Source organism: Olea europaea, unplaced genomic scaffold (genome assembly GCF_002742605.1).
Source record: "Olea europaea var. sylvestris unplaced genomic scaffold, O_europaea_v1 scaffold901, whole genome shotgun sequence".
Classification (NCBI taxonomy): Eukaryota; Viridiplantae; Streptophyta; class Magnoliopsida; order Lamiales; family Oleaceae; genus Olea; species Olea europaea.
The window spans coordinates 157,949-184,720 of record NW_019267483.1 but is presented as its reverse complement, the minus strand read 5'-3'; the positions used below and the strand labels follow the sequence as shown (position 1 = coordinate 184,720).

Genomic DNA, 26,772 nt, shown 5'->3' with positions numbered 1-26,772 from the left:
GATAATCATGCCAATTTTATTTTTATTTTTTAAAAAATTTTGTTGCAGTGGAGTCAGTGCCACACTCACCAGCACACATATAGGTATACCTAGCAAAAACTCGATACAAGATGAATAACAAAACTTAAACGCAATATTTTCAATAAAACAAATTTAAAGTTACATCGTTTCTACCAGTAAAAAGAAAAAGAGTCCCAAAATATAATTCTAAGCAAACCATTATTGCAAACTAGAGAACAAAGAAAAATTGCTCAACCTTCTTTTGTGATATTGATCTCTTCAATATTAAGAGTATCGGTTGGTTTTTCGTTCTCGTCAACAACATATTTTCTCCAAACAGGATGTTCCTTCCATATTTCAGCCATCTCTTCAATTGGAATTCCTTTAGTCTCCGGCAAGAGTTTGTAGATGAAAATAGTCATTGAGAAGACGAAAAAAGCGAAGAATATGAAGAGACCAAACTTCATTGCGCACATCATTTGTAGATAAATTTCAGCAATGAAAAATGTAAAGATCATATTAACGGAAACATTGATGCTCTGTCCTGCAGATCGGACTTCAAGAGGCAAAATTTCACTTGGCACCAACCAACCAAGAGGCCCCCAAGACCAAGCAAATCCAGCTACATAGACGCATATAGCTACAACCACCAACGTTGCATACCAATGTTCCAATTCGCTAGGATTTCCATTTAGACCAAATTTAATTCCAATGCAAACTGTAATAATAATCTGCACCGTATAAACTATGATTAATTAAAGTAATTAAAAGCTGAAATAGATAAATAAACTAGGAACCGTACCTGGCAAATTAACATTTGCAGTCCACCTTCAATAAAGAGTCCCCTCCTTCCAAACCTGTCAACAGTGACCATCGAAACAAGAGTAGACACAGTGTTGACCACGCCAGTAATTACAGAAGAAAATAAGGAAGCATTAGCTCCAAAACCAATGGTTTTGAACAGAATCGGGGCATAAAACATGAACACGTTCATTCCTGTGAGTTGTTGGAAGAATGGAATAAAAGAAACAAATACCAACTGAGGCCTGTATTTTCTGGAGAAAAGTTTTGCCCATGGATGCTTTATCTTCTGTGATTCAATACTTGCATTAATCAGATCTTTGTATTCTTCATCAACATTGTCAACACCTCGTATATTTTGAAGTCTTTTCCTTGCTTCTTCATTTTTACCCCGCTCAATCAAAGAGTTTGGTGTGTCAGGAAGGCATAATGAACCGAGTACGAATATGATAGCAGGTACTCCTGCACATCCCAAACTGTAACGCCATCCGTTGCCACTCTTCATTTTTGCTGTGAAGTAATTTATTACATACGCTGCAAGAATACCAATTGTAATTGACAATTGGAAAACCATATTCAGCGCCCCGCGATACTTGTAAGGAGCCATTTCCGAGAGGTACACGGGCACGGACTGATTAGCAAAACCAACACCCACTCCAAGAAGAGCTCGACCAACATAGAGCATTGTTGTATTTTGGGCGAGTCCGTTCACGATAGCGCCTGCGAGAAAGAGAGCTCCACCGAGAAGCATCGAGGGTCTCCGTCCCAACTTACGTGTTACTGTCGAAGCGATTAAGGATGCTACGAGAGCGGCCAAGTATAAGGATGATGTAAACATCGTCAGTTTTTGGCTGTCGAACTTACAGTACTGATTTGTTCCCCCGATATTCAGTACCTCTTTCTTGTACACGTCCGGAAAGAATTTCTCCAAGAACGGAGGCATCGATGTTACGCCGCCTGCACGCATTCCAAATTCCGTGAATGATCAAACCAAGAAAAAATCTTCAAGATTAATGTTTTGCAGTGGGGAAGATTCGTATACCTGAAATACCGATGTCGTAACCAAAAATCAAACCTCCCGTGGCAGCGACAATACAAGTGACGAACACTCTGCCAGTGAACTTTCCAGGATAACCCTTGTTCACTGATGGTGCAATCATTCCTCCGCCAGCCATTTTTATTTTCCTTTGCTAGCTAGATCTAGGGTTTAGGTAAACAGAAATATTGTTAAACCTATGAACTGAATATATATATACGTATGATAAAGAAATTAGATTCCTAACCTATCTACATCTCTTTGAAGATTTTCTAGATTGTGACTGTTTAATCTCTTAACCACCCATGCTTATCTATGAGTTTGTTTTGAAATCAAGATTGCGATAGACTTCCTCATTGTCTGTACTTTAACTTATTAATCCGTACGTAGATACGTCCACTAATTCTCTTTTTAATTTATTACAAATAGTTTTTTTTTCCGTTAATTAATGCTTAGGTATTAAAATTTTAATATTTTCTTTTTATTTTAAATATTTCATTTCTTTATTTATTGCAAATATTGAATTTTGTTTTTCTTGATATAATTAAAATGTAATAATTTGCACAGTTTAAAAATATTAGCTAATCTCCAAGCGGCCATAATTTTTTTTTTTAGGAATTTTCTTGATAACTGGTAATTGTTTCGTGTCAGGTACTTGTGATCATCCACGCTTAAATGTCAAATTAAATCTACTGTCATATTATTTACTTTAGATTAGATATTAGTTAGGAAAATTTTCGTAACTAAGAATATAAGTATTATCCATTTCAAAATCAAGAAAAAAAGTTTCAAACTTCAACAATCATATTTTTATTGAAATTTATTTATGATTTAATTAATTTATTTCATATATTTAGATAACAGATTTGTACAATTTGGTCACAAATTACCGATTTAATTAGACATTTTTTATTTTTTTGTCACAAATCAGAAATTTTATGTCACAAATTATTTTACGTTCACAATTTAAAATTTTTATAGGTCACAATTTGTTCATCGGTTACAAATCAACAAATTTATAGGTCACGATTTATTTATTGATTACAAATCACAAATATTGTAAGTCATTATACAGACACAAATTATCGATCACAAATTAATAAGTTTTTAGGTCACACACTATTTCTTGGTCACAATTTATATTTTTTATTGGTCACAGATTAATCAATTTAATGGTCACAGTCAACCAAATAATTTGTGACTACCATCGAAACTTGTGACCACCATCTCACTACTGCCTTTAGTAGCACCACCACCACCATTATCGCCAAACCACCACCACTACCATAGCAGCTCCTGACAGTTGGTCACAAACCCCCAAATACTTTGTCACAAACATTTTTATATTACACCGCCACCACAATCGCAACCTGCAACCACCACAAATCAGATCTAAAATGCTGCCACAACCAGCAACTCTCCACCAACAAATCAGATCCAAAATGTCATCGCCTTGCCGTCGTCGTCACCGTCTCCACCATCACTGCCATCACCACCTCCACCATTTTCAACCACCACTACATCACAGTACATAACCAGGCATAGCACTTCCACTAGTGGGAAAATTTTGTAACTAAGAATATAAGTATTACCCATTTCAAAATCAAGAAAATAAGTTTTAAACCTCAACAATCAGATTTTTATTGAAATTTATTTATGCTTTAATTAATTAATTAATTAATTTCACATATTTAGGTCATAGATCTGTACAGTTTAATCACAAATTACCAATTTAATTAGACACTTTTTATTTTTTGGTCACAAATTAGAACTTTATGTCACAACTTATTTTACATTCACAATTTAAAATTTTTATACGTCACAGTTTGTTCATCGATTACAAATCAACAAATTTATAAGTCACGATTTATTTATTGGTTACAAATCAAAAATATTGTAAGTCACAACTTATTATACAGACACAAATTATCAAATTATTGGTTACAGATTAATAAGTTTTTAGGTCACACACTATTTCTTGATCACAATTTATATTTTTTATTGGTCACTAATTAATCAATTTAATGGTCACAGTCAATCAAATAATTTGTGACCACCATCGAAACTTGTGACCATCATCTCATTACTGCCTTCAGTAGCACCACCATCGCCAAAACAACCACCACTACCATAGCAGCTCCCGACAATTGGTCGCGAACCCCCAAATAGTTGGTCACAAACATTTTCATATTACACCACCACCACAATCGCAACCTGCAACCACCACAATGCCGCTGCAACCACCAACTCTTTACCAACAAATCAAATCTAAAACGCCATCACCTTGCCACCGTCGTTATCGACTCCACAATCACTACCATCACCACCTCCACCATTTTCAACCACCACCACATCACAGTACATCACCAGGCATAGAACTCACCCAACCATCGCAGCCACACCACCACCACACTTTTCGTTTTCCACCACCGCATCATAGTACCACCACTAGGCATAGCACCACAACCATCGCTAATACACAACACTACACCGCACACCATCAAGGTACATCACCACAACCACAACTCATCCAACCACCGCAACCGCACCACCACCACACCGCACACCATCAAGGTACATCACCACAACCACAACTCATCCAACCACCGCAACCGCACCACCACCACACCGCACACCATCAAGGTACATCACCACAACCACAACTCATCCAACCACCGCAACCGCACCACCACCACACCTCCCATTTCCCAACATCGACACCGAACAGTACCACCACTGAGCATAGCACCACCACCATTGTAGCTACACAACACCATGCCTGCTACACAACGTCGATCGAAATTTCCTACAGGCAATCATCACAATATTGCTGCCTGCAGACGCTCTCTTGGCAGTAAGGTTCCTTGATGGTGAGAGAGATAGGAGACAAGGGAGAGCAATAGTCGCCGTGCACGGCGGCGCTGCCTGGAGGCGACGTACTCTTCTACTGGCAGAGCTCTCTTGGCGACGACGACAGCTATTGATGGTGAAAGAGATAGGGGATAAGGGAGATGGATAGAGAGAATAGAGGAATTAGGTTTTGAAATTGAAATTGTGGTGGTGGGTTGGGTTGGGTACATAATTAATTTAATTTTATAATTATAAATTAATGGGTGGGTTAGGTATATAATTAATTTTATTTTATAATTATAAATTAAAAAAATCTGATTTTTGAAATAATAAACTTTGCATATGATTTATGAAATGGGATATTTAAAAGTAGGTTTTTATGAAATTTCCACTAGAGGAAATTACACAAAAGCAGGGATTTAAAGAATACAATTCAAAATTCAGGTGCAAACTTTCATTATTCATAAATCAGGTATCAATAAATATAAATTTTAAATCAATTTTCCTTTCACCTAAACCCTAACTCTCCATTATTTTCTCTCTCTAAAACGGTCCTTCCTCTCTCATCTCTCACTGTAAAATCTGAGGCAAAATTCGACGATGAAGAAATTGCTTCGGTTGACACTGCTAGAATCAAAGCTGTTGAGAGTTCGTTGCAACGTCGTCGATGTCAGTGGAATTGGAGGCTGATGGTGGCGGTGCTAGCAGATGAGAGTTCGTTTAGTGGCGGTGGCGTGGTGTGCGTGGTGTACGTGGTTGTGCCACAGATCATGACGGCGATGTCGTGAGGCTGTGGTCGTAGTTGGGTGTGTGTGGGTGTCGTGGTTGTGCCTCAGATTGCGACGACGATGGCATGGTTGCGGTTGTGTGTGTGTGTACGCGCGTGGGTGTTCGCGACGGTGATGGCGTGGTGTTGGCAGTGTGTGCCGATAGCGTTTCTTCATGGGCATTGCAGATCTGGTTGGGTGAGGTGGGTGGTTGTTGGTGGTGGTGGTGATAGTGGTGACGTGGGTGATTGTTGGTACAGGATACTGGCAGTAATGTTGGTGACGATTGACGATGGTGATGGTGGTGGTGCGGATGGTGGTGTTGGGGACGGTCACAGGGCGAGGGTGGTTGCAAGTGGCGATGGCGGATCTGTGGGTGGTGGTGCGTGGTGTCAAGACGGGGGAGGGTGAGATAAACTGTGACCATAAAATTTGTGACTATTCAACTGTGACCTTAGAATTCGATAGTAAGTGACTAAAAAATAATTTGTGACCAATAAATTTGTAAATATATGATCGATAGATAAATTGTGACCTATAATTTTTTTTATCTGTGACCAACGAAACAATCTGTAATCTGTAGAATTTTTTATTTGTGACCTCGACATAATATGTGACCAATAAATTTGATAATATGTGACCAATAAAATCACCTGTGACCTATAATTGTGTATCTGTAATCATTAATTGTGTAACTGTGATCTTATTATATTTAAATAAAAAATATATTTAATTAATTAGTTAATATCTGAGTTTTGCATTTTTAAACTTGACACCTGAGAATTCAATTGTGCCATCCTTATCACCTGATTTTTGAACTTTTCCCTTTCCACTAGTTGGTGTAATGTTATGGACGGATCCAACAATGTCTATCTTAAAGAAAGATGATACTAGGGACTTATTGATTATAGGTTGTGACGTGGCAAAAGTTTATTGAAACTTATAAAATTTTACGAAACTTGAACTCGTTGATTTGGAAGATCAAATACCAAGAAACGGAGAATAATTTGAGAAACTACTCAAAACTTTTTATTTAGGTCAAAACTCAACTGCCTATAAAAATTAATTACAACTCGTATTTAAAGCAATAAATAAAATTTGGATAATAACTAACTCGTAGATTACAACTAACTCTAGATAACGATAGGAATAAAAATAAAATCAAACTCTAAATGGAATTAAAATTCTAATCTAATTAAAATTAAGAAAATTATCCTGAATAACGAAAAATGAGTTTTCAGAGCCTAAACGATGAAATTGGCCGAAACAAGCTGTATGTTAAGTTTTGCTCGCTGGACTGTTTACACCCAAAATGGACACAAAAATCTCCAAAAATGGACATTCGAAATTTTTTTTTTTCCGACCCAATTTTCACTTTTCCATGAACTATTATTTGTTTTATATCTCATTAGGTCGTCACACCAAACCCATGAGATATAGCATTCAAGAAAAAAAGTAATAAGGTACATTTTGTCACATTATTCTACTCGCTTACGCGATTTTGAAGTGGAGTCAATTTTAGCCAGCCACATATGGTCACATTATTCTACTGGATAACACAGTTTAGGAGTGGAGTAGAGTTGAGTTAGGTTGTAATAGTGCAATGTCATAGAAATATGCGAAAGGACTTTGAATTTTGCAAGACACAAAATTTGTCAATTAGAATTTGAGATACATGAAAAGTATTACTTTCGTCAATGTTTGTTTAAGTGAAGAGTTTTACCTTTGTTTTGATAAGATATAAAAAGTATCAGGTTATGTCTTTTCCTTCCTTGGATCCAAAGCCCAGTTCAGTCTTTTCCAGAACAAAAACAAATTGTCATCACCTCTCTTGACTCTTGAGATGAAATATACAGCTTCATCATTCCCTAAATTGTGACTATATCTAATTATGGTTTGATTCTTGATTGTATATTAATAAGAAAGCACATCACTTGATTTCAACTCTTTCCATCTGAGAAACGGATTTTTGGTGGAATAGAAAGGTCACATCTATAGCATAATATTCCATTTATAAGATATCATAACTTGTCTTGAACCAATGAGTAAGGAAAACAAAGCAGGCCTTGCAAGAAATTATGGATGATTGTAGCTGGTAGAATAATGCTGCTTGCTTTTGCAGAAATCACTCGAGCCGGCCTCCCTCCCACCTCAAACAAAGTCTTCATTTTATTATTTTTCAATTAATGCTTAGCTATTATTACGGTTTTAATTTTAATATTTTTTTTACTTTCAAATATTGGATTGCCTGTTTTATATTTGATTTATTGCAAACATTAAATTTTCTGTTGTGTTATATAATTATTATGCCATTAGATTTTTTTTAGTGAAATTTTGAATTCATAATTTCTTATATAATTTGTAAAATTTATGTATATATGTTTAAAAAATGCATTACAAAGATTGACTTGAATTTTTTGAGAGGAAATAAAGGCTTTTAATGTTCTTTTGTGGTAAGGGGAAGCCTTAAAAATAAATTCTAAGAATTTTTTGGTTCTGGATGAATTTCCTTCAAAAATATACATATTATACACACACTAAAAAAAACTTCTTCCTTTCTTAGTTTTCTTTTACTTCTTCAACAGAAGAAGTTTTTTTTTATATGAAATTCTGTATTTTAAAGTTGTTATATGTATGTATGAAAAGAAATACATTCAGAGTATGACATTAATTTTTTAGAGGAACTAATGGTTAAAAATGTTCTTTTGCACAAAGGGATATCCTAAAAACACATTTAAAAAAAAAATCAGATAAATTTTCCAAAAAAAATGCACATATAAAAACACACGTAAATAAACATTCTTTCTTTCTTTGTTTTCTTGCGCTTCTTCTACAGTGACAAGATTATTTGATTTGAACTCCTTTTTTAAAAAGTTTTTTTTATGTATATATGTTAAAAAATGCATTATAAAGATTGACTTGATATTTTTGAGAGGAAATAAAAGCTTTTATATATACTTTTGTGGGAAGGGGAAGCCTTAAAAATACATTCTAAGATTTTTTTTGTACAAGATAAATGTCCTTAAAAAATATACATATAAACATGGAGAGACCAAAAAAAAACCAAAAAAAAAAAAAAAAAAAAAAAAAAAACTACTTATTTTTAAGCTTGTATTATCTCTTGATTAAATATCTGTTATTACCCAGTCTTAAGGTTCTTGTTTCTGAGTTAAATTTTGCTTCCATTGAATTATACTTCTGAATCCGTCCCTTATTTAACCACCTGTACTTATCTAGTAAAAGTTTGTTTTGAAATTAAGTCCCATTTGATTCCCATTTTTTAGTCACAAAAATGAAAAAATATGATATTATCCATCACATCAAATCATCATATTTGACTTTCTATCTCTTGTGTGAATTTCGTAACGACTATATTTTTCATTCTCATTTTTATGAAAATGGATACCAAACGGGGTCTAAAATTCTTGTGCATTCACAATAATTAACTTAATTAATATCGAAATATAAATGGAGACAACGAAGATTAGGGAAGTTGTGAATCTGAGTCATAAGAGAGAAGCATAGACATAGTACTCTTTCTGCATCTTCACACGTGCGCAATTACCACTCTTTAATAGCTAATACGTCCCTACCCCACCCTACCCCACCCCACCCTATCCTCTATATTTTATCGTTAAAGTTATCATTTCATGCAATAATTGATCAATCTGTGATATGGGTGCAGCAACATTACTTGAAGTGATATTGGCAATATTCATAACAACTGTAGGAGCCTTCCTTCTTTGTGGCTGCGGAGTAATTCTTTCCTTCTTTTTAAATTTATACTTATTTTTCGCTACTCGACAAAAAAATTTAACAAAATTAAATCTATTACAATTATATTTATACTTTTGTAGATGCACAACATATTATTCTTGAATAATGCTATGTGTACACCTTAAGATGTACATACAACCTTACACTTCCCTCCATGGCCGTGTATAAACAGTTATACACACGTAGAATTGCCCATTATTGTTAGACTAGTAAGAACTATTCCAAGCATGCATGCCTTTATGAATGTCGATCAATTCTTGTTTTAACTATTTCCTATGTCAATATATATTTAATTTGTTTTGTTTGATTTATTGGAAATTTAATTTTTGCTATATTAATAATTTTTACTACGTTATAATTGACCGAGATTAGATATTTTGTTTGCACTTTCACATTTATATTATCGTTATCAATTCATTTTAGTCTTATAATTTAGATTAGATACTTTTGATAATGTTAAATCAAAATAAGAGTTAAAATATTGTATATTATAGTGATTACTAAATGCCAAGTTAAATAATATTTTGTGTGGTAAACAAATTAATTATTATTTAATAAAATTACATCTTTTGCAAACGTGTTTTTCTTTTTATGTATACTCGATATATGGTGATTAGGTTTGAAGACTATTTATGATATATTTCATTTTATATTGATTTAAAGTAATTTGTAAGGGTACAATTGAATAATATTGATTTCTTTGGGACTTGAAGGTGGAATTTTGGATCGACTTGTTGCTGACAATATTGGGATACTTACCAGGGATTATATATGCGATTTATGTGGTCGTAATATAAAGCATGGGTTGTATCATAATCTATTCAAAATACCTTAGACAAATGTCTATTTTTAATGCATTTTAGTCGAATGTCGTGTGTGTGTGTTTTGAATTTTATTTGTTCGTGTTAGACAAATTTTATTTATTTATTTTGCATTATAAAAGGACTTTTAACATAAAATATGGCTTGCGTCTTATTCAAACATTTTTGTCTCATAATTAATAGATGTTGGAATTTGTTCAAAAATTAACCGAAAATTGGTTAAATGTAAAAGTGGAAAATGAAAAGGTATGATTACTGTCAATTTCGACCAAATATTCGGATTTGATCCGATTGTCAAAATACAAAAGCAAATAAACCAACTTATTCTATTCGTTGAGTAGATCGTCGTGGTATATTTAAAATCTTGAAACCAATTCCGGATAAATGAGAAATTGCAAACCAAAATTGGAAGAAATGAAGTGTTGCAACTTCTCGAAATGATGCAAGTTTTGGCCAAGTGTTGCAACATTTGGAAAGAATGCATATTTTGATCCACACTACTTCATTTGCACCATTTCTACATCTATAAATAAGACCCTATGGACATGATTTTGGGTACACCAATTGCATTGAGCATTCATTCTCCTCTTGCAATTCTTTCCTTTCTAATTACATAGTATCTTCATGCATTTCCTTGATAGAGAGGAAATTCCGTTCGAGTTCGTTGGAAATGATTGTCGAAAAACCATTAGCACCGATGCGAGGCAAATTCATCTTAAGGAAAGAGTTATACTCACCTCGACCAATCGCATCACTTGCATCTAATTTTTTCTTATTTCTAATTTCATTTCTACTTGATTTTAGAAAATGATTAATTTTATTTATATGGTTTATGCAAGGTTCGATATGAAGAATTACATGTTTTAATTCAAGAATGGAAATGGTCAGATTCGATAATAATTGGTTAGTTTCTCAAACTCCATTTCGGTAAGTCAAAACCTTGTTTCAATTTCGTGAACATAAACGATATATTTTTTTGTAAATATAATATGCATATAATCGATGTATTCCCTAACAATAGATTCACAGCAAATACAAGTTCGCTTTGTAGACATTTCTTGAAGAAGTTAAACATGCTTTTGTAAAAGTGTATCTATACAATCACTCGAGGAACGCATCATGATAAATAAGAGGAACATATCGAGATAAATAGTTTGCATATTGGTTTGGCTCTAGGGATGGTAATGGGCACGGGCCAAGACTGTCCTCCCTATCCCTTTCATGTTGGGAATTTTTGGAAGACGATGCAAAGCAAGGTGAGAGTGGAGAAGGGCAACGATTAAAATGTTTTTATTTAGTGTATCATTTAATTAATTATTTATTATTCTTTAAATAGAATTTAAGTTTAAAATATGAAATAAAGTAAAACAATTCACGGTAAGGACCATGTTTCCTGTGCCTATCTTGATTACCTGACGGTGTGGATTACCTGCCACATTTGGAGCAGATTAATGCAGGCTAGACGAGGATAAGTTAATTAATCATCCCACGTTCGTTTACCTCAAAATTGGGCCAGGTCAGATCGGGTCACCTCAAAAATGGGCCGAGCTCTTCGACTTACATATCCATGTGATCCTTTTTTTTCAAGTATCTCGTACTTAGGTAGATCTCAATTTCCATGCATGTGCTTTAATACAATGATTGTATTTTATGTACATCACAATTTACATATTTATTTATCAATAGATGATGACGAGAATTAATTAGGTCAAAATCTCATCAATCAAATAAAAAATATAAACTTCATTTTCTTTATGATACCTCATCAATCTGTAAAAGATTATGTAAATGATGATGTACAACTTGCATTTTCCTTAATACAATCTCCTAGTACTTAAAGAATTCAAAATTTCTATATTGTGTTTTAATATGAACTAATTTTCACTAATGGTAATTGAAGTTTGTTAGAAGTTTCAAAATAGTCATTGAAGTAATTTTCTCACTCTGCCAGTCCCTAAAGTTTCTAAAGGTTTGGCCGGTGGTATTTGAAGTTTGTAAGAAATTCTAAAAATAGTTATTAAAGTAATTTTCTTACTCTATTAGTCACTAAAATTTTAGAACATTCATCATTCAGTTACAAAATTAACATAAAACCCTACATGTCAACAATTAAATGCCACTAAATGTTATTTCATGTGTCACGTGTATGTAGGACAACTATCAAGGGAGAGAAACGAAGTAGATTCTGGAATCAGAAGAGCTTTATGGAAGTAGCAGCTATATTTTTTTTCTAGCACTCGAACGACAAGCAGAAGGAGCAGCTCAATTGATTCCATTCTTCCACTGGCACCGACCTCTATTAATAGACAACGTGGTATACCTGCTGCCTCTTTTGGAACTTCTAGTTCCAATCGAAGCATATAGATCCGTAAATAGTTTTGTATGTATAGCCACTTCAGTCGTGCTCGTCCCGTAAACTAATAATCTCATAATTTATATACTATTTTATAAGGAAAAAACAACTATGTACTACAACACTTCACTGTGGTCAAAACGTACACAATCTTAATATGTTTATTCCAACTGTCAAGGAGTTGATCTCAAAGTGAATTTTGACTAGTTGACAAGCATTTTATTCTCAACGAAATGCAAATTATCAGTAATATCTTTTGCTAGCTCTTTGTCACTTTTTTGTGAATAGATTTCGGAACTCCATTTGTTTTCAATTTTACCATTATTCATCCCCCCTTTTTACTTTAATTCTCGTCTACCAAGCTTTAGGTTTGCCTCCGAAAACAGGACAATAACGTTAATTATCTCATTTAAAAAATTAAAATTTACATTACAAAATTCATTATAATATCAAAGCGATCAAAAAATTGATTATATGCCTCACTATAGCTTATTATATTAAAAAATATATATATTCTCTAGGCTAAAAATAGATTATGGCGAAATTTTCACAAGATAATATGTACTAATTTTTTATTGTTTGTATATATTAATTTACTTGTGTCTTTTAAAATGCATAAATACATTGCTTAATTTATAAGCCTTGTAATGTTGTTCGGTACACTGTAATATATAGCAAAATAATGGAAAGATGTATGTATTAGAGACTATTTGGGATAAAGAGAACATTGTTTATAACATCAAACTTAACCGAAAAATCATAACGAAGGAAAAAAAAACTCAACAAAAGCAAGAAAACCGGTAATTGTAGAGGATATTGAGGAAGCATTATTCTCAAAAGTCAAAACCGATGTCTTCGATTGAAACCGTTGCATTGAAGGGAATATAAATGACAAATACCAATTGAGGTGTGTGTTTTTTGAAGTGAAGTTTTTCCCAAAAGCGCTTTATCTTCGTCGAAGAATTAACCAAACCATTTGATTCGTCGTAACATTATCAACACCTCGGATTCTTTCGAGCCTTTCTTTTGTTTTTTCTTGTTTTCTACGTTCCATTAAAGAGTTGGGAGTGTCTAAAAGGAATATTATGTTAGAATAATTATAAATATGGGTTTCTCATTTGATTACAAATTTTACGGGTTATATGTATGTCTTATAATGATACTATGATTAAATCCAATATATTAAGTGATCCATTGGATCGTTTTACACATTACAGGTTATATTTTATATAATGTGATAATTTTAGGTATATGAGTCGGAAATATATACAAAGCCTAATTAGGGTTTAAGTTGTTATTGGGACGGCTTAATAAATTTTTATATAAAGTTTATTGACTTGCTCAATTTGACAGCTAATATTTTTGTGAGGAGCAAGGAGGGAAGATCTAACTACTAATATTCATATCCGCAATGTCCTCTGCATGTATGAATTTAAAGTATTAATTTATTATTTTGTGATTTTTGCTTCTTAGCATGATTATCGTTAAAATTCAACAATTAGTATCAGAGCTTACATGCTAAGACCTTTTCATACTCGACTACATATTCAACAGTGCACTTATCTATGAGTTTCTCAAGCTTTTTCTCCATTAGAAAATCCAAGTCTAAAAGACCAAGTGCTATCTCTTCATCTCATTTCTATCTCATATAATTATTTCCAGTCAAAGTTTCAACGACAGACAATTGACTCAAAAGAAATGAGACATTATAAAATGTGGAAACATAAAATATCATATTCAATATCATCCAAACATAATGCATGCAGTCAAATAGATGATAAAATATCCATCTAATTAACAAGACTATAAATTAGATAATCTGTAATTAAATCAAAAACATGAATTTTATTACGGTAAGAGCCTAAATGCATCATCATAAAGTCGCCTTTGGGCTGACAATATAACATGCTATAAGGTACTCTTAAAACACATCATGCAGCTAGTCAACAAAATCTCATTGGTTTTCAAAATTCCAACACCTTTGGGCAGAAGGAAATTTTTGAACCAAAATAAGCTCGTTAACTTTCTCATGCCATTTTTCAAAAATATTACATATAATAACACCTTTGGGCAAGATATTATATGCAATAAATCAAAATTGTTGTGCAAAATATTTATATCTTTTGTTGTCGAGAAAATCGAATAAATAATAATGAGTGTGCACTTCGGTAGCTACCACCCATTTTTATTTCAAAATATTTCTCTTTCAGTGGAAAATAAGAATCGTCTTGATAATTATGTAACAAATCATAATTGTCAATCAATGAAAGGCAAAAATTCTTATGTGATTGAGAGACGAAATTGGCAACAAAATTTAAATAAAAAAATGAAATTTTAACGCATAAATAATGGCAATACTTATGCACATAAACATTTTAACGAAAAATATAAAAGTCGTCAATCAATTATTTATTTATTTGATATAATTTTAAACGGGTCAAAAAAAAATTAAATTGGGTCAAAATTGAAATTTGAGATACAAAGCTTTTAAATCCAATTTCAAAATTCAAATTTAATCCCTTTTCAAAAATTGCACCTTGACCCTAGTTAAAATTAAAACCGGGTCCTCCAGTTTCTCAATTTACAAATAGGCCCATGTTTTAAAAAATGCAATGTGTCTCTCAATCACTTAATTGCACACAAGGTCTTGAAGGTTAGCTATTTACAACAGGAGCCCCCATCTCCACCTATCTCTAAACCCGACAGGAATCAGGAAATTTTATTTTATTTTTCTTAGGGGTGCCAGCGAATTTTCATTGGCGACTACACCACTGAAAAGTGTGAATGTGTGAATTTAGACCGAATCAAGCAATGAATCAATGGCGGTTTACAAGACCATGCCGACTGGAAAACCTGATATGATCTTGGTGAGGCAAGAACTCCACAAACAACTATTTTAAGGTAATTAAATCATGAAGTGAACTTGTATCTTAAAAAAAAAAAAAAAAACTTCTGTTAGAAAAAAAATACCCCTCTTGTGTTGGTGTGCAAATTCTTTTGTAATTCTTCTAGTTAATTATAAGTAAGATATATATTTGGTCCCTTCTTAAAATTACAGATCTAGTGGAGATTGCGGTTGCAGGAGACAGCAAAGTTAACAGAGAAACGGATTGGGGATGGAAATTTTGAACAAATTGTTTATATATAATGAATATATATACACACAGAACATTAATGCAAAGTTGACCTTCAAAACTTTGAAAATTTAATAAATCCAAAAACGGGGTGTAGGAACTTCAAAACTATTCAATCAGAATTCAAGAAAGAATATTATGGTTACGAAGGATTCTGATCTTAGCATTAGGCTTTGAAGCCAATTGTTGAATTTAATTGTAATCATGCTAAGAATCAAGAATCACAAAATCATAAATTGATAAATCGAATTTATACCTGCGGAAGTCATTGTTGATATGAATAATAGTTGTAATTGTAATACCAACTAGATCTTCCCCTCCTTGCTCCTCACAAAAGTATTGGCCATCAATGGGGCAAGCCAATAAAACCATATGGAAAGGAGAGGGAACCTAACCTTTATATAGGAAATAATTGAGCCGTCCCATTACGACTAGAATTCTAATTAGGGTTTATTTCTGGCCCACATACTTAAAATTACCACATCATATTAATTACAACATGTAAGGTGTAAAAGGCCCAATTGATCACTTAATAAATTTGACTCAAATACAAATATCATTATGAGTCATACATTTAACCCGTAAAATTTGCAATCGAATGTGAAGCCCACATATGGAATTATTCCAACAAAGTCATCATCTTCTTTGCCAAACCCCATATCGGGTCCTTCTTTTCGGCCTTCATTCCCACGGTGTGGCAAAGTTACATGTCAAATTTGTGGGTTCAAGAATCACATAGCAGATAAGTGTTGACTCCGCTATATTCCAAGACAGAATTCATCACTCCAGGCTCTTCAGGCACACATGATTTGGACAGCATCCTCTTTCCCGTTGGTGTCAAACAATCAATTCTGTCAAAGTACTCAATTTTTTTCTTGGACACCAAACACCGGGGCAATGCATCATGTTACTCCAGATATAGAAAATTTGAGTGCTGCTGATGATTTCAAGGGTCTTGATCAATTGTGAGTTGCAAACAGACAAGGATTGCCAATAGTTTATACAGGTATTACCACCTATTGTTCTACAAATTGCAATTTTATTTTAACCGATCTTCTTCATGTTCCTAAAATTCAAATATCTCTTCTTTCTCAGTTCAAAAATTCACTACTAATAACAAACGCTTTTTATATTTATTATTTATTTTTTAGTTTTTTTATTTTTTATTTATTTATTTTTTTGGCCTACTCATTTTTTTGTTAAGGACCAGGAGATCAAGGAAAAAAAGTACTCAAGAGGATCGAGCGAACATGGCACGAATATTTTTCTGCCACCAAGGAAAGAAGTTAATGTGGCTGAATTTGTTCGGCTTTCAACTTGGCATCAAAGATTGGGCAATCCTTATCACCACACAGTTTCCTCCATTTTAAAATCCAATAATTTGTTGAGTTCTAGAAGTTTTAAATCGCCTTCTTGTTTAGCGTGTCCTTTTGGCAAGTTATCTAAAATTTTACTAGCTTCTGTAGTACATAAAATAAGGTGCCATTTGACATTGTCCACTTTGATGTTCGAGGTCCGGTTAGTCACAGATACTTTGTTATCTTTGTTGATGATTTTATGCATTATACTTGGATTTATTTCCTTAAAAATAAAAGTGATTTGTTTTCTATTTTGCTTAATTTTCAATCTTTTGTTGAACATCAATTTCAAACTAAAATTCATGTTTTTCATTCTGATTAAAGAGGTGAATATCAAAAATTAAATAAATTTTTCGCCCAACATGGCATTAGACACCATCTTGCTAGTCCATATACCTATGAACAAAAAGTATTGCTGAAAGAAAAATTCAGCATATTGTTGAAACTGGCTCTCTCTTTTAGCACACACATCTTAAATATTGGCTATATGCTTTCAATTCAGACACAACTTTAATAAATATTTTACCTACACCAGTTCTGTAAAATTTGTGCCCATTCCAAAAATTATTTCATGTCTTACCAAACTATTCTAATTTTAAAAGATTTGGTTTTGCAATTTTTCCTTTATTAAGATCTTATATTAAACAAAAATTTTCTTTCCGTTGCAAAGTTTGCTTGTTCTTAGGTGAGTCTCCTAATCACAAAGGATTTCGATGTCTTGATTTGGAAAGCAATGAAATCTACATTGCTAGACACATCAAGTTCAATGAAAACGTTTTTCCATTTAAAAATTATTTTGGTCCACAATATTTGCAAAAGGGTTCTCTCAAAAAGCTGATTTTGATTATCAAGAAAACTTCAGCTCTGTTGTTAAGGGAACTACCATTCGCACTGTCCTGTCTCTTGCTACTATTCACCATTGGTCTATGCATCAAAATGACATATCAAATACCTTCCTTCATGGTTCACTTGAGAATGAAATTTATATGAAGCAACCAACCGTATTCATTGATTCTTCTAAACCTGATCACGTATGTAAGCTTCACAAGTCTCTATATGGTCTCTAGCAAGCCCCATAGGCATGGTATTCACGTCTTAGCTGTTTTTTATGCACGCTTGGTTTTATTCATTCTAGAGCCGACACTTCATTATTCATTGTGCAAAGGGGTGTTCATCGTATTTTTATAATGGTTTATGTTGAAGTTTATCATCATCTGGTTCTTCTTCCCTCATTACTAATCTTATACAACGGCTTCAATCAGAATTTTGATTGAGAGATTTCGGCCGGCCTAATTATTTCTTGGGGATGGAAGTCAATTATCTTATACATGGCATTTTATTATCTCAAGCAAAAATATATCACAGATTTGTTGGAATGTACTCGTATGTCTAAGAGTAAGCCTTGTTCAAAACCAATTTCTATCCCTCATTCTCTCTCAAAATCGGTTGGCACTTGTTACAAAATAGTGATATATCGTCATGACATTGGGGCATTACAATATGTAGCCTTGACTAGACTAGACATCTCCTTCACAGTAAATAAATTCTGTCACTACATGAACTCACCAATAGATGACCATTGGAAGGCTATTAAATGCCTACTGCGATATCTTCAACATACTGCTCAACTTGGATTATTCATCACCAAAAATTCAGATTTTCAAATTCATTGCTTCAGTGACAGTGATTGGGGAAGTTGTCCTGATGACTGAAGATTTACAAATGGTTACGGTATATTTCTTGGATGGGAAAAAAAAAAAAAAAAAAAAAAGTTAAAATTTGCAATTCTATAAATTTATTTACAAAAATACCTCAACAGAATGGGTATCAATCATTGTAAAGAAAAAAGAAAAGAATACTACAAAAACAACTAACTACATATCTCTCCCTTTGAGAATATAATGTATTCAACCATTAAAATTTTGGCACCTAATTATTATTTAAATGGGTCAAATTTATAGTGAACATAGTTCATCATGTGAAAAAACAAAAATTAGTTTTATGTCTTTTATATTCTTGACATCTCAAAATTATAGTGCTGTGTCAAAATTTTAGCAATGGAGTACTCAACGAGATGATTAAATTAGGATAGCAAATATGTAGACATTGAAGTGAAAAGTCAAGTGGAATATCAAATTTGAAGAGCATTTATAGAAAATCGATTCAAAATGACATCCTCAAAAAATTACTCTACAAGAAAGAGTATTTCTACCAACCGAAAAAAAAATAAAATAAAAACAAAAATTGAAGCAATACGTACAGGAATTGTTCTTACGTCTATCGCTTGAAACAAAACCACCGCTTGGCTTTTTTATTGACACGCATACTTTATCGTTATAAACCAAAAATTCTCTCTTTCCAATCCTAAAATATTCAACCTCGTACTGATAGCTGCATACATGATATGGCTGAGCATCGACATCATCGTGCAACCATGATCAGTCAACTAAACCCGCCACCACATCCTAGCTCTCTTCCTCCGCCAACACCGCCGCATATGATATCTAACATTAGAAAGACTCAAAAACTCACCACCACTAGCTCCTCGTCCTCCGGCAGACGACCCACCAGTGGAAAACACCCAATTTACCGCGGAATAAGGAGCCGAAGTGGCAAATGGGTATCGGAGATTCGTGAGCCACTAAAGACTACTCGTATATGGCTAGGCACACATCCTACGCCGGAAATGGCAGCTGCAGCCTATGACGTGGCAGCTCTTGCCTTAAAAGGCAGTGAAACAGCAGTTAACTTTCCGGAATATGTTAGCTATTATCCGGTGCCACTTTCACCTTCCGCGCCAGATATTCAAAGAGCAGCCGCCAGCGCGGCGGCGTTGATGAAGTTGGAGAGTGGCGCAGAGGCTGTCTCTGGACAGCCCACGAACGATGATTCAGTAAATGAATTAACTGTGAATAATGGACATGATTTTGTAGATGAGGAGGCACTGTTTGAAATGCCTAATCTACTGTTGGAAATGGCAAAGGGAATGCTGGTTAGCCCACCAAGAATGACGTCGCCACCGCCGTTGAGTGACACGCCGGGAAATTCCGATACTGAAAGTCTGTGGAGCTATTAATAACAAGCTTTTGAATATTTTCTTGAAATTAACTAGGCATGCATATTGCAGAGAATTAATTGCTCGAAGTCATTTACAAGATTGCTGATTAATCTCTTGTACGGATTTCTTGTTGAAAGTAAATTCCACAAATATTTGACATTATACAACAATCTTTATGCTCTTGTTTATGTAATTGCACAAAAATAGTGTTACGCGCTTCTAGCTTGACAATATCACACATTTGAAATAACATTTAATTTATGGGAACATTAAAATTCACCTTGATGAATCCCTCTCCATAACAAATCGCCCAACCCTAAATAATATTTTCTCTTTCAGCCCCATATCAAATTCAACGGCTTATGAACCCTAAACATATATTCCATGGAAATGCGATATCCGAACGCAACAGCTCTTTGTTCTGGCCAGTTTTTAAGGGGTTCACATGGTGGATGAGGTCCTAATCCTATTGTGAGGGTGGAGAGTGAGGTGCTGAAAGGTACACCTCAGTCTTCTGCCTTTTCACTCAACCAAAGTTATTGTACTTGACACTTACTTAGCAAATTCATATATAGCCCTATTTGAAATGCATGATGCATCCTTAAAATTTTAATAACATAGTTCTAAATAGTATTTTTTAGAGAATGCGTGATTAAAAAGTAAGAAAAAGTTTTGCGTTTATGTGTAAAATATTTTATCGTATGAATATGTAGTTGAAAATGAGAATGAGAAATAAATTAAAAGTAAAGGATGTCAAATAGGGAGCTCGAGCCGTCTTTTTCTTTAAAAAAATTCGCCGGTTAAAACCATTGTAGCTGCCTCAATGCCAAAGTTAAGCCAATTTAGTAGCTTATTAATCATTTTAGTTTATATATTATTTGGAATTGAGCAATTATCAGTGAATAAGTTTTGCTCTTTACCTTTAATTTTTTCCTTCTGAAAAATAGGAGAGTGGGGACTAAAGGGAACGATTATCTGGAGACTACGAAATTTCGTGTGGTCCATTCATATATAGTACATAAGTTTTCAATCCTAACGTTCTTAATGAGACACTAATTTTATATTCATCATGGTTGATTCTCTTGTGATAATCCTAGTTGCCAATGAATTAATACTTGATCACGAAATGCTCCTATTTTAGGTAGAGATATTAATTATTAATGAAAACAATTAGGTTGGAGACATGGAAAGTCATGAAAACTCTTTACGTACTCTTGTATACGTCCACCTTTATTTCTATAATAGCAGGGACGAATCCAGGATTGGATCCAAGACCGGGCTATAAAATTTCAAATCGAGCTGCTACGTGGAAAAAAAAATTTACACAAAAAAAACTGATTTTTTACCCAAAAAAATAAAAAATACCTTTGAACAAAAGTTCTTGGGCCTGAGTGTGGAGGGGCTACAGCCCAGCCCCCCCCCCCCCCCCCCCCCCCCCTCCCCCTTTCCTCTTGAAAATGATTTGTCAACTATTGGCTCCACAAGGCTACAATTTTATATTTCTACAGTGGGTTGGTTGAATTTCATTAATGCTGCTGAAACAGACCAACAAAAAATAAGCCCCAAAAAAAAAAAAAAAAAAAAAAAAGAGGGTATTTGGTTTACGGTTTCCAAGTTGTTTTTAATTTTGTAAAATACCAAAAACTTGTTTGACTTGATATTTTTGAAAATACCTTTTCGAAAATAAAATCACATAGTTATAGCATAAAACTCAAAGCATATGTGTTAGGTTTCAAGCTTTTTCACTGAAAACACGGAAAATAAAAACAATCCAATCCCCCACTCCGACGACAAATTCAACCCATTCAAATAACCCATGGTCTTGAGAAAAATGGTAATCTATCATCTGCAATTTCACTCACGACTTTGTTCCAGTCTCCTCAAATCGCCATGATGGCTTTGGTATTGGAATACACCCCTACCACCAGCAATGGCACGTCGGCCTCAGGCCCTCTGCCTCCTTCCGCTGCTGTTCCACCTCCCTATCCACACTTCTAACTTCCATCCATCCTCTCCTGTTAGACGAGGCAAAAAGAAAAACTAATTTTATTCATTTGTTATAATGATTGTTTAATTATCGAATGCGTTGAGAACTGTGATGATGAGTTAAAGTATATCCAAGAGACTCTATATTTTTAAATAATATATTCTATCATTTGAAAAACATTTATAAATTTAGAAAGTTAAATTTTGAAATATCTTAACAAACTCTTTATATTTAACATTTAATTTTATTACTGACAAAAAATATTTATTATTTTCTTCTATTTTTTATTTTAACTAGTTTTTCTTTATATTATTTTATTATATTCCCATATTGAAAATTGAAACATTTTAAATGCATTTACTTATGGAGAGTGGGCACTCTCTAAATTAAAATGTTAATTTAAAAAGTCTCTTTATGCATAATTTTATGGGTTGACTGACTCTTTAAAATAAAGAGCATATCATGTTTAAAGAATTTTTTGAAAATGCTCTTAATGATTCATTATTTAATTTATAGGAATTTTCAAGGTACGAACTAAATTTATTATTTATATTGGAATTATCTACTGACGTGAAGGAGAGAGTGTTGCAGAATTTGTTGAGGTGGTTGTCGAGATATGAGGCTTCTCAGGTATTCTAAATGAGAAAATCCAATGGATTTCGCACTTTTTGCCACTGCGCAGCATGCTCTATGGACGCTCTTCCGATAATCTATTATGAACTTAAAAGTTTTAGTGTCTTTAAATCGGATCCCTTGGGAATGTTTTGGAGGCATAATGCTGTGTTTCTTTTTTTTCTTTTTTTCTTTTTTTCCTACGGTTTAGGTGATGGTTTCTGATGCAAAGTCAAAATCTGTATTGCACATTGAGATGGCAAATAGAAGAATATTTTTGTGCAAAGGTGTGAGCTTTATTTAGTTATTGATATAGGTGGAAACGAAATAATGAAAAGAACACTTATCGAAGTTCCATTGATTACAAACAAGGATTTTATCATTTGTACTCGGAGCTTTACACTTCGGGTTACCCGCCCCTCAAATGGGGGGTGGGTCCCACGCCCAATAAATGTGTGGGATCCGACTCCCACGTAAGGGACGGATAACCCGGAGTGTAAAGCTTACCTGTAGCAAAATCCTTTTAAACAAATGCTAGTATGATTATTCTCTAGTTTCTATTAATTTCTAAGAATATTAGAAATCTAGGCATTACAAAACTTTTTGATTCGCACATTAATAATATAGAGAATTTGGCTCGTTGATTTTAAAATATCAAATATCGAGAATTTAAAAAATTAGAGAATATCTCAATAATAAATGTTTTATTTCAATTTAAAAACTACTTACTCATAATTTACAACCCTTGTTTAAAGAAATAACTAAAATCTAGATAGTTACAAAAATCTAGATAATCACTAAATCTAAATAACTATTAAAAAAAGATAATGACCACAATTAAAATTTGAATTATAAATTAATCTTCATTGACTATTTTGTCATTTTTTAGGAATTATACATTTAAATACATTGGGAATATCCCATGAGTCTAATTTGCTATTGAACTATTTGCTGCAATCTTATCATTTACAATTGAATTATGTAATTCTTTGTTAAAGTCATTAATATATGTATATTTTTTTCATTATTTATGATCTTCACAAGTCATACAAGTTGTGTCATGCCAACATGGTCAAATATTAAAAATACAATATTCAAACGCTAGACAATTTGTTTTTCAAAAACAAAAACAAGGAAAAAGAACCGAAAGGCTGAAAATGTATGGGCAGAATAGGCCGTCGCATAACAGAACATTGATCATGAATGATCAAGGGATATTTTTCTTGAAAAATTTAGGGCATGTTCTCTTCGTAATTCAGTTTTGAATTCATTTTGGATTTTCTGTTTTGGGTGTCCATTTTGAAATTGTTGAAAATACGTTCTTTTTGTCATTTTGAAAAATTGTTTTCAAAAATAAAAAAATTGAAAAACATGTTTACTTTCTAGTTTATTTACTTATAAAACAAAGCAAAACCGGTCGCCACAGTGGTTAAGATATTAAAACTCCATGCTGGTGACCCGAGTTTGAATCTCAGCCACCTACCAATTTATTTGAAAGATTTTTGTACTGTGCATATAAAAAAAAAAAATAATAAAATCCTTTGTTTTGAAAGTAGGCTAGTGGAATCGAACTCATGACCATCTCAAAATCCGCAACTCTACCAACTGAGCTATTCGGCTATTGGCAAAAAAATGTGGAATTTAATTAAAATTTCTTGTACTGTGCATATAAAAAGAAAATTCATTTGTATCAAATTGCGATGAAATGAAATTGAACGCGTGGCCTTAAGAAAATCCGTGACTCAACCAACCGAGCTCTCATGCTATTGGCAAAAACACTGTGTTTTCTGCATTTTGATGTTTTTGGCTTGATTTCTACTAAAAAAATCCAAAACGATTAAAAGGCCGTTTTGCTTTTGCGCTTTTGAAAATTCATTTCTGAAAATAGGTAAGTAAATGTGTTTTCAGTGTTTTCAAAAATTAAAAATTGAAAATGGTCTGAAATCAACAAAGAGAACTTAGTTTTTAGTTTTGAGTTTTGAATTCATTTTAAATTTTGTGTTTTAAGTGTCCATTTTGAGATTGTTAAAAACACGTTCTTTTTGTCATTTTAAAAACTTGTATTAAAAAATAAAAAAAATGACAAACGCGTTTACTTTCTAAAAATTGTTTTCCGCATTTTTTAATTTGCCTGGGTTTAACTGAAAACAGCCAAAATGACCTTTTCCATTTTCTTTATAAATTTTACACTTGTTTTTGAAAATTTGTTTCTGAAAATACATAAGTAAATGTGTCTTCAATGTTTTCGAAAATTAAAAACTGAAAATGACCTAAAAACAGCAAAGAGAACATGCTCTCTTTTTTTCAAACACATTTTCAACAATACATTTTTTAAATAAATAATTTCACATGTAAATACAAAAAAAATAAAAAATTATTGCATTTTAAACACACATTCTCTAAAAAAATCACTAGTACAAAATCTATTTTTTTTTTAAAAAGAAGGTACTCAGACAAACCCTTAATAAAAATCAGCCATCGGACAAAAAATAAAATCAGTGTGCAGACTATGTATATGAGCTTCCATTGTTAGGCTGTTCTAGAATCTATTTTTACTTTTATTTTTTGAATAATAAACTAACATGATTAAGGGGCCAAGGGACACTCTACAAACTCACAAAAAAAAAAAAAAATGAAAATGAAAATGAAAATGAAAAAATTGTTAAAAAGAATGGCTTCATTCAAGCATCAATTCATTATTGTTGAATTAAATTATCTTCTCTCTCTTTTCTTTTCTTTTTCTTTTTTTTTTTTTAATTCTTTGTCAAGTTATAGATAAAAAGGGGGGAAAAGGGTAAAAAGGATTTTGGGATTATTACTGATTGTAACATTCGTGGTCCATTCAAGACTTAATTAGACGGGACCAAATCGTGCAACAAGTGGAGCAATCAACCAATGGAGAACAGTATTATTTGTAAGGCTTTTAAACCATCTCTTGTCTTCAATAAGTGGGCGGTGGAAGACATTGTTGCTGCTTCAGTGCCAAAGTCAAGCAATTGAATAGATTATATAATTATTTTATTTTTTTGTATTATCAGGAATTAAGCAATTATCAACAGCCCCCTGACCAAACCCGCCCATAGGCTGTTTTTCCAGCAAAACCCTATTGTTAATGGAACCATTAGGATGGTGACATCGAAAGTCATGAAAGCTCTCACCTCATGTACTTGCATACATACACCTTTATTCTTTAATAGCATCCAGTACAAATCTAATAATTCCTTTGAATAGGAAGGGGGGGAAGGGGGGGGGGGGGGGGAAAACAAAACCCACCTATTAAAATTTAAAATAATTGGGGCCAAATGCAAAATCTACAGTTCTACATATTATATTATATATACTATATTCTTGCATGTTTAGTACGTGTTTATAACCGATTTAATTTATAAATAAACATAAACGAATAATAGATCATAAACGGGTACAAGTTGTAGTTTTTAAGTAATGTGTGAATAAAAAATAAAATCAATCAATTTATTTTGCCCCGTTTGGTTTGAATTAAAATTTCAAGTAAAAGTCAAAAATTAATTTTAATCATATTTTATGATATTTACAACTAATTTAATTATATATTTCTTCCCTTTTATCAAAATTTATTAAAAATCTGATGAATTAGTTTAGACCAAACAAGGACTTGCTGTGTATTCTATTTACAAATTAAAACGAGAACCCTAACATATGGCCATAGATTCTCCACGGCTTAGCTTTTCAGTTTTCAGTGACCCACATACTTTGTCTTCTCCTAATCCTTAACATATCTAACCTCGTATTGATAGCTACATATATGATACATTAAACATGGCTGAACCTCCACATAATCATACTATCATGATCACTCAACTATACCCGCCACCATAGGCTAGCCGAACACCCTGCCGCTGTCTTCCTCCACTGCCAATACAGTCGATATCTAACATTAGAAAGGCTAAAAAACTCACCACCACTAAATCCTCTGCCTCTGCCAGAAGCCCCACAAGTGGAAAGCATCCAATATTCCACGGAATAAGAAGCCGAAGTGGGAAATGGGTATCGGAGATTCGTGAGCCACTAAAGACCACTCGTGTATGGCTAGGCACAGATCCTAAGCAGGAAATGGCAGCTGCAGCCTATGACGTGCCAGCTCTTGCCTTAAAGGGAAGTGAAATAGTAGTTAACTTCCCGGAATATGTTAGTGTTTCGCGCGGGTAGTCGCTAACAATTAAAAAGGAATAAGACGAT

General features: G+C 33.2%; 5 protein-coding genes across 5 annotated transcripts; 4 read left to right on the top strand and 1 right to left on the bottom strand.

The window, feature by feature from the left end:
• Positions 1 to 161: 161 nt before the first annotated feature.
• LOC111392195 (sugar carrier protein C-like) lies at positions 162 to 2,049 on the bottom strand. The gene is made up of 3 exons (XM_023017472.1): positions 1,844 to 2,049; positions 803 to 1,758; positions 162 to 731 (listed from the first exon to the last, which is right to left on the bottom strand). Exons 1-3 carry the CDS (start codon positions 1,974 to 1,976, stop codon positions 252 to 254), a joined length of 1,569 nt encoding a protein of 522 aa, XP_022873240.1. The 5' UTR covers positions 1,977 to 2,049; the 3' UTR covers positions 162 to 251.
• A 7,080-nt stretch (positions 2,050 to 9,129) lies between these two features.
• On the top strand, positions 9,130 to 10,028 carry LOC111392202 (salt stress-induced hydrophobic peptide ESI3-like). The gene is made up of 2 exons (XM_023017480.1): positions 9,130 to 9,210; positions 9,945 to 10,028. Exons 1-2 carry the CDS (start codon positions 9,130 to 9,132, stop codon positions 10,026 to 10,028), a joined length of 165 nt encoding a protein of 54 aa, XP_022873248.1.
• A 6,408-nt stretch (positions 10,029 to 16,436) lies between these two features.
• LOC111392200 lies at positions 16,437 to 18,737 on the top strand. Its single transcript, XM_023017477.1, has 4 exons — positions 16,437 to 16,504; positions 17,760 to 17,928; positions 18,470 to 18,628; positions 18,717 to 18,737. Exons 1-4 carry the CDS (start codon positions 16,437 to 16,439, stop codon positions 18,735 to 18,737), a joined length of 417 nt encoding a protein of 138 aa, XP_022873245.1.
• Positions 18,738 to 19,083: 346 nt separating this feature from the next.
• LOC111392205 (ethylene-responsive transcription factor ERF027-like) lies at positions 19,084 to 20,130 on the top strand. The gene has a single exon (XM_023017485.1). It carries the CDS (start codon positions 19,302 to 19,304, stop codon positions 19,971 to 19,973), a length of 672 nt encoding a protein of 223 aa, XP_022873253.1. The 5' UTR covers positions 19,084 to 19,301; the 3' UTR covers positions 19,974 to 20,130.
• Positions 20,131 to 21,848: 1,718 nt separating this feature from the next.
• Positions 21,849 to 26,742, top strand: LOC111392199 (ethylene-responsive transcription factor ABR1-like). The gene is made up of 5 exons (XM_023017476.1): positions 21,849 to 21,926; positions 22,459 to 22,572; positions 22,766 to 22,841; positions 25,412 to 25,533; positions 26,413 to 26,742. The coding sequence occupies exons 1-5, from the start codon at positions 21,849 to 21,851 to the stop codon at positions 26,740 to 26,742; spliced, it is 720 nt and encodes a 239-aa protein (XP_022873244.1).
• Positions 26,743 to 26,772: the final 30 nt, after the last annotated feature.